General features: G+C 39.8%; 1 protein-coding gene across 1 annotated transcript in view; it reads right to left on the bottom strand.

Annotated features, from left to right (window-relative positions):
• KALRN (kalirin, RhoGEF kinase) overlaps nucleotides 1-5,926 on the bottom strand; it is a gene marked incomplete at both ends in the record, with an annotated part of 118,096 nt that extends 112,170 nt beyond the window's left edge. The window contains one exon of the mRNA XM_010285342.1: nucleotides 5,735-5,926. Within this exon, the coding sequence (XP_010283644.1) occupies nucleotides 5,735-5,926 (192 nt within the window). The remainder of the gene's footprint in view (nucleotides 1-5,734) is intronic.
• Nucleotides 5,927-8,998: the final 3,072 nt, after the last annotated feature.

The following is an 8,998-nucleotide window of genomic DNA, read 5'->3' as shown; positions in this document are numbered from 1 at the left end:
TGAACACAAATAATTTAGGCCTATATAGGAAACTGCCTGACACTTAATGGTCCAGGGCTTTGCTCTCAGTTTCTCACGGCCTTATCAGACAAGCTGTTCAGAGTGAAGCTTTCCATACCAGGTATCTGCCTAAGGCTGACTTGATGAATTTTGAGGTAAAAGGTCCAGAATGAGAAGAAGGGGAAAAAGGACTTTGCCTGTGTTAGAAAAGGAGTCTTATTTCTGCTCACAAGAGATGCTCCAGACCCTCCACACTTTTAAGCAAGCATTTGAAATTTTGCAGGGTTTAGCCTTGATGTCAAGAATAAACATTATATTATCCCCGTGAAAATTTGCCCAAATTTGGTCACTCAGAAGACCTCTGCCAAGTTCCAGTTTGCACATGTTCAGTAAGAACCTGTTAAGAGTTTGGCAGTTCATTTTTCTCAACATTAAATATTTCCTGAGCAAACTCATTCCCCGGATCTGTGGGCCGGGTAGACCTGGCAGGCTCCACATGGAACTGCAAGCACTGAGCACCTCATCCTCTTTCTCTTCTGACCTACCAAGGGCCAACAAAGCACAGGGCACATGGCCTGAAACCACACTACTGCCTGTCCTGCTTTTGGCTGCCGTCTTGCAGGACTCAAGGCAACACAAAGGTGGTAATCTGAAACCCACTGAGGTAAGAGAAACCTAGAGTTAGTAAAACATGATTTTCATGCCCCAAAGAGCTATGAAGCAATTGCAGAACTCCTTTGTAGCTCAGGTAAGACTCATATACTCTAAATGGATCTAAATTCAGTGAAGTTGCTTCTTGTTCTTAAATTAGCAACTTCATTATCAACCAATACAACAAGTAACACAATAAACCTTTACTTAGTTATATAAAGAATACACTAAGGTACATATACTTGCTCTTAAACACGTACAATAATCCTAAAAGTTCAAAACCCCGCTGATGAAGCCAAGAATTTATTTCCATGTAGATAACATACACAGCTACCTATGTGTAGTCTCCTCTCAACACTTACTTGAAGAAAGTAATTCCCAGGCTTTTCTATACTATTGTTTAAACCCCCAGCACTGAAGCTGTATCAGAAAATGCTGGTAGCAGTATTTCCTGCCACTTGAAATCAGGCATAACAAAACTATGATTGCTAAACAGAGAAGAAAATCTTTATGGAAAGTAAAGACATTTACAAGATGCTAGGTCATCCTTTAATTATGCAAGAGGATTTTAAAAGTTTTTAATGATATGGAAATCAGTGCTCTTTGTGTCTACATTTTTATACTTGAAATTGTAAAGTACACTTCAGAACCATAAGTATAAAACTGTGAGACCAATGTAAAATATTCAGATAGTGAATTACAAGATGTTTTTATTATTTGCCTTGAGGTTTTTGAGTCTTCAGGATATGATTTTATCACATCTGCAACCTCTTCTCCAGGTGGCTTAAAAAGGATTTTTTAAACAAAATGAAATGACAGCCAAGAATCCTGTATCATCATTTGATCCTAGCAGCTGAGAGCTCACAGAAAAATATCAGCTATCATGAGATTTGTAATACAACTGCAAGACCTGACAATCTTTGATTCAGATCTGATGTAAGAACCTGAATTCAATCACAATTAATCCTGAGAGAAATGATTCAGGTACAAGTTTGTTGAATGCATTTATCCCACTGATAATAATTTATAACTTTACCCTGCCATATAGATAACTGAATTTGATTCCCGAGGTACCAGGTTTCTGTTCACACCATCAGGAATGTGTTGGCCTAAAGGTGTGTGAAAATATTGACTACAAACTAAGAAAGCATAATGAATGCTGTAGAACAGTAGGACACACAACATCTCTTTTATAGGCATGGCAATAGGACAACTACATTACTCATGAATTATGACACTAACAATCACTTAGGGGACTGATCTGAATTTATGCCTCTAAAATGTTTTTACCATACCAGAAAGCCATCATTTCAGCCTATTGCATGTATTCTTAAGTAAGGCCACTTAAAAAAAAATCAAAATTCTTGTTATGCTTAATTGATAGTCTTTTCCATATTTCTTCAACTGTATAAGTCAGAGTTTAGCAGAAGGAATCCTCTCATAATGCTTTCACATGAAATGAGCAGTGATTCAGATCTACTGCATTATAAAAAAGCTACTCTTTAATTTCATTGCTCATAGGATATCTGGATTTAAACAACTCCCAAATTCAACACTATATATTGTCCTGAAGAAATTCCAGCAAAGCAGATTACAAAAGGAAACATTTCTTTGACAAGATCATTTTTTAAAAATGGGAGCTCTTAAAAGTTTCTTGGGTGCTGGGAATCTGAGTAGTCACATGTGGAGATGAAGAGGTGGGCAGAGTACAGGTGAAGCAGTGAAAAGTTCAGTCATCCACACCTGGCAATTATTGCATCAGAAATGCAGTTCATCTGTGCGAGGAAGACTGTCAGAAGCAACATGTGTATTGCAGGAAGATATTTAGGATATTTCCATAAAAACCACGTGAGTAAGAGTGATTCTTTCTACTGAATTCTCCCTTTCACCAGTTCTGTCTCACTAGATTAATATATCAAGAAATAATGAGAATTTGGGAAACTTAGATGAAAAAAACATCTAGGCCGTAGCATAGTTTCCTTCATTTTTGCCAAGCAAACATGAAGGGAATGGTTTATTCATTTCAAGGACATAAGAGAAACAGTTGTTAATAGTTTAAGAAATGGTTTTAAGAACTACAAAGGGTGAAATGAATAATGATGGTTATTATTAACTAATAATGCCTTCTAGAATAATGCAAAATATGTCAGGTGTTAAACATGTCAGCCAAACTATTTCTCCTCACCCCAAGACACTCCCAGGTGAGGGGCTTGGATGGGCATGGTCCAGCATTAGGCACTGCATGGCAGATAGGAAGGAGCAAGGTTAATCAGGGAGGTGTGTGTCAGCACTGTAACCGGAATGCCTCCTGGTAAAACAGCAGCAATGGATCTCAGATCTCCCTCTATTACTGCTGCAGCAAAAGGATTTTTTGCCTTTATATCTGCTAGAATTTAAATCTGACTCCAAACTCTTTAAATTAACTAAAACTGCTACCAACTCAAAGGGAATTTTGCTTGATAAATCCTGACTTTAAAATTGGAATCTGATGTTACCTTTGTTGTTTGGGGCTGAAATCCCAGCAAATACAGTGAATTTATTTTTAAGCAGTTTCATAAAATGAGCATGGATGATGCAAATCTGACCTGGACAAGTAGGTGAGCGGCCAGAGCAAGAACTTGCATTTGGTGCAGCCCAGCTCTGAAGGCTGGAGGTCTCATCGGGGCTGAGCATATTTCCCAGTCAGAGCCCAGGGAGGAACCAACTGAGATCAGTTGGTATAAAACAGAGAAAGGACATAGTACTATCATAAGCATGATGGCAAAGGAAGGACATCTGTATTTCTTAATTTTTGAGGAATCCATCTATCTGTTTTATATTCATATTGAAAGATGACAATTACATTGGTTAACTCGCCATTTTACACTATACCTGAAAGGCCAAGCAATGAGTCATTTCTACTTGAGCCAACCTTTTTATAGCATAAAAAGGCAAATACAGATCCAAACATGCACTAAGGCTCTCTTGCTGTAATGCTTTGCCCTTTGCACGAGGGTTCCCCCGGCAGTCTTTAGTTACTTCACTGTGTCTGTGGGGATCCCCACAGCTGGCAGACAAATACTAAAACCGCAGCGATTTCCTCACTTATTATTTTTGGCAAAAAAACGAAGTATTGGGCTGTGTGACTCCCACCAGTGCAGAAACATATCACTGAAGGAGGCAGGTAGTGACATACAATGAAATTCAGTGAACCTGCAGAAAACCAGAGTGTTTGGCCCCTGCAGGAGTGAATTAACAGAGGGGTAAGGAAGTGAAAACTTCCTTTCTCTTGCAGAGCTACTGTGCACCCTCTGATGTCGGGGCACTGCTGGAGACTGCAATAACCTTAGCAGCCTCTTTGCACCCAACCCAATAGCTGTCATTCATTCCAATGAACGTGCATTCCTGGGTCCACCACGACTTTGCTGATGTCCCAGTTTTATGCTACAGGTCTCTCGTCTGTCCCTCTGGAGAGGGTGAGGCACCCAGAGTCTGTTCACTCTGGATTTCCCTAAAACTGACAGCAAGTACTTACTGAGCTTTCCAAAAAGGCACCACAGCACCAATCTGTCCCATGGGTAAATGTCAATGAGGTGGAGATTTAGGGTTTACTCTCAATATCTAGTAAGCAGCATTGATGCTCTCACAAAAAAACTGTTTTGTAACAGTTTCAAAAAAATGTGCATTTTTATACATCTGCATTTCCATACACCAAAACAGGACTCATTAAAATCAGCTGACTGGAGCAGGCAAATTCTCTTCTTGTTGAAGAAGGGTAGAAGTGAGTATAGTGCACTGCAACCTAAAACCCTTCCTACAGGGAAGCTCTATTTCCCAAAGATAAATTAGGCTACACAGCACCAGTAATCATCAGAAGAAATTTAGATGATAGAAAACATACTATACTGATAACTTCCTGGAGTCATGCTTATCTTTGTGTTACTAGTCACCACCTACATAGGTGAAGCAAGGTTAATCACAGTAGGAAACTGTTATGAAATAATTTTGACTGAGGAAATAACCAATTAAGTTTCCCCTGCGGCAAATAAGCATAGCTGCAAGTGTTTGAGCTACTCTGGAAACAATAGTACTATTCACAAGCTTAAAGTAACTAGATTTTAGTATATGCAGAAATAGGATATAAAAGGAAAGCCTTCACGTATCAACAGTTATAATGGACACACTGTCACTCCAACTATCTTCCACGTGTATATGGACGTGTGCATACACCTATTTAAGGAGGCTCTCTGACACGCTGAAGCCTGCTATACACAACTTATTTGTAGCATGTAAATCAACAAACAGGCAAAGCTTTCAGCTTCTAAGAGCATTTCTCGGACCAAGTGTGCTTTTGCAAACAGATGCTGCAAAGCATGAAAACAACCATTCTGACTAATTCCGTCTCTCTCAGCAGAAACCCTATCTTTAAAAGTCACTCATCATGGAATGGCCTTTGGTTGCAGAAAAATGTGAAGTATGCTTTAATTACATCCCCAGTGGCCTCCCATTTGACGTCCTGTCCACTGTATCTCTGGTGAGACAGCCTTATCTCTGGATATTTTTCAATTACACTAAACAGCATTTCTTCAGGTCCTCACTGATTCACTGTATCAGTATGTGGCTATTTGCTCTTTAACTGTAATTTTGAAATGTGAAGTCTGCCTCCTTAAATAATGTAAGATTTCCAATTACACATAACAATAATGGCTATATTAATTAACATTACATTCAAATGGAATCCTTCTGAGGATACGTATCACACTGCTAACATGTTTATACCTAATGTGTTAATATCAGCTCATGTTCTTACAAGTGAATTCTTGCTTTATAACAATATATTCTAGTTGTGAATTAATCACTGCTTGATTAATTAATAATTAATTAATTATGTTAGGTATGTTGTCCCTTATTTTAGTGTACTATATCATCCATATGTTTCATTCACATTTTGTTTCCTCTTTACAACAGTTAGTCATATGCATCAAATGAACTGGATATCAGCCCTGCGCGGTGAAGATGCCTTTTCTATGTCATCTGAGTTTTCTGAGTCAGCCTCTTGCAGCACTCTGCAATACACAGGAAAATTCCCTCATGCACATCTTACCTCTTTGGTGTGGGTATGGAAGGAGACTGACATGTCCAAGAGAAGTTTCCTCTGTTCCACTCTCCGGACAAAGTCCTGAATCCGTACTTCCAGATGCCGGGCTGCTTTATAGATCTCTTCAGGGTCACATTCCCCAGTCTGAGCCAACTGCTCTGCAGCCTCCAAAAGCTTGTCTGCATTGGTGTACGTATTCTACCAGCAAACAAAGCAAGAAACGGAATATGAGTAATACAACTGTGGCAAGTAAACCCCTGAAACAGGCTGCTTATACTTTCAAAGGCATGAAAGCAAGCAATGACCAAGTTTTAAAACAACAGTTCCTACTGGCACTGCCATCTGTGAAATGAGAATGTATAAAGCCACATAGACTAATCCCTGAGCACACATGAAATAATTTATTTGAAACACACCACCCAGCTGCATCCTGCCAGGCACAGCAACAGGACTGCGCACTTGTTTATTTCCAAGTCCCCTGGAATTTCTCAAAGATAATGTGATGAAGCAAGGGGACTAACCACCTCAGAAGCCTACAGTGCCTCACGTGACACTCGGCTACAGGCTCGTTGCAAAGCCTCCCAACGGCTATGACGTTACAGCATGTAATCATGTCAGCCAGAGATGTGTCAGCCTCAAGAAACATTTGCCTTTCGCTGGCTTTTGTGCAATAACTTGAGAAGACTGTGTCTTCAAGTTCCTTCTACGTTTTTTCCTCTCGTCTACTGATCTACGTTGCATTTCTAAATGGTGTAAGTCTATTTGATCAGCTTGCAGCTGCCAATAGTAATGCTCAGATTGCCTTGGAGAGGTATCACTTCCAGTCTGTCCGAGGTACGTACCTGCCCTCTGGTACATAACAATTTGAACACTTCACCACTCTGAACAGATTTACCCCACAGCCATGGCCTTTGCGACATGTGTTACCTCTGCTTTACAGAGAGGGAACTGAAGAAGGCAGAAGCTAAGTGACGTACCCAAGACATGCCAGACTGCGGAGGAACAGAGGTGGATTCCATCAAACTTATCTCAGCTTTCAAACTACCTGCCTATCCTTTCTCTCCCTCTTTCACGTTTCTGGAAAACACCACTAAACTAATACACCAGACAGTCTCATGAATAACAGCAGAAATGGAAAGGGAGTGCAGTCATCTTCTCCACAGCCATAGAGCTACGGTTTAGTCAGTTATGTTTAGCTAACTAAACACAGCCAGTCCTCACTGTCAACAGAAAAGCTTTCTTCACTCAAGTTGAGGCCGAGAGCTCTGTGGCGTTTAACACTTAACAAAAGTAACGGGAGACAAAGATATCAGCCTAAGGGTGTTTCCAGTACCAGGTGAGATCTTCAGAAATGCTCAGCATTTCTAAGACTGCTCTCACTGGGAATTTTAACCTCTCCATCAATAGAAGCAGAATTGTAGCACTTTCCTTTTCAAAATCCTACTGAGAATCCTCCTCAGTTTAAAAATGCATTAACCTTGTACATATACACAAAATACCTTTGAACACTGTGGACACACATGTACTTATGAGCATTAAAGGAACACTGTCAAAAATAAAAGCCATGAATCAAGTCACATAGTTCTTACATAGATAATATGCTGCTGCAGTCAATAGTTGCTGCTGGAGAAAATATTCAATACAAAGATGGAACACTGGCCTCCAAGTGTTTAACAGGGGAAATTATTTCCAGTTATAAAAAGCAGAAAGAAAACAGCTCATTCGCTGTTCATTTTCCCAGTTTCTGAGGGCTGACTATAAATATACAGTATTTGCATTTCTCCTTTTGGACTGTGAAGAACATATTCTAGACAGTTTTGTTACCAACAGTAAATTTTTATGCCCTCGCTTTCAGTCTGCTGCTATAATGGTTAGGCTGTTAACAGTGGCAAAATGTTATGTTTTAATAATCATTTTTTGGAAACCTCTTTAGCTGAATTTGTAAAAAACGTTCCACTTACTATGCTCTGAATTAGGGTCCAATTTCAGTTAACAACATCCTTTCTGAATGATCCTCTTCCAATAGTATTTGGAGCAAATGCCAAAGCTAGCACTATTTTTCAAAGTCTACTCCACTCTAGGGTTTTTCACACATTACCACTACAACAGCTCAAACACGAGTCCAGCTCCCTGGGGAGAATGCTGTCCCCTACTTTTATTTATAACATTTAGTATACATTTAAACACATTCACTCTCTGCTTGGGGCACAGATTTGAGACACAAACACCTTTCCTGAAATACAATATGAACACAGCTTGGCTGCATTCGTTCCTAACACGCTTATGTTCATCTCTGCTGAAAACCATTACAAATTTACTGACTCCAACATGTGATATACCTAATTATGTCTAAATGAGGCGAGTTTACTAATATGATGATCAAGGATGCAGTGGTCCTGCAGCAGTGCCTTTGTATTGCACAAGTTTCTCCAAAGGCAAAGAGGGCTTTCTGCAGGGAAGCTGGCTGGGTGTGGAAGGAGGCGCACGCAGTGCTTCCCCTGGGCTGTGGCTGGCACTGTCAGCATCAGTGGTGCTTCCCTGAAACATTCATACCTAATTTTGGACATGTTTGCTTAAATGCGTTGTGCATGAGAAGCCTAAACACAGCACATTTTAAGTATGGTGAAACTTTTGTTCACCTCTTTTTCTGTCTTTGTCTACTGAGTTCCCAGCTAAGTGTCTGGGTTTTAAAAACAGGTGCAGTTTATGATAGGAAAAACACTAATAGCTTTATCACTGTCATTCTAGAAGGAAGGCCTGGTGCTGAGAGATTTCCAGTTCACTGTTGCAGATTTAAGAGGTTTAGATACACTTCAGATGAGCAACCACATTTGGGAGTTAACCACACTCGCCTTGAACTTCAGAGTTTGACGTACTCATGAAAGGATTGTCATCTACTGTTAGATGAGACATAAACACAGCACATGCCAAATAAGATAGAGGTCAGTTATTTGGTGAGGGCCTGCTCTACTTTTGTTCTGTTCATTTGCTTCAAGTGCACATAAATCATATCAGAAGTTGTTACACATGTCAAATATTTTCATGTACATCTATTTCTCACCAGGTGCTGAACTAAAGCTATATTGAACCTGAGAGCTTCATCCTGGCTGGTACTATAATGCTACACTGCTTGCCCACTTCATACATTTTCATCCTGAGCTCGCCCTCTTGTTAGTAAGCTCTTCAGAGTACAGACCCTTATTTCATTTGTTTCAAGTATTTTGTAAGTTTTTGGTGTGAGAGAATCTCCATCCCTTACTGGATATGGCA

The sequence above is a fragment of the Phaethon lepturus genome, unplaced genomic scaffold (genome assembly GCF_000687285.1).
Source record: "Phaethon lepturus isolate BGI_N335 unplaced genomic scaffold, ASM68728v1 scaffold7044, whole genome shotgun sequence".
Lineage (NCBI taxonomy): Eukaryota > Metazoa > Chordata > Aves > Phaethontiformes > Phaethontidae > Phaethon > Phaethon lepturus.
The sequence above is the reverse complement of the archived record's forward strand: the minus strand, read 5'-3'. Positions and strand labels throughout refer to the sequence as shown.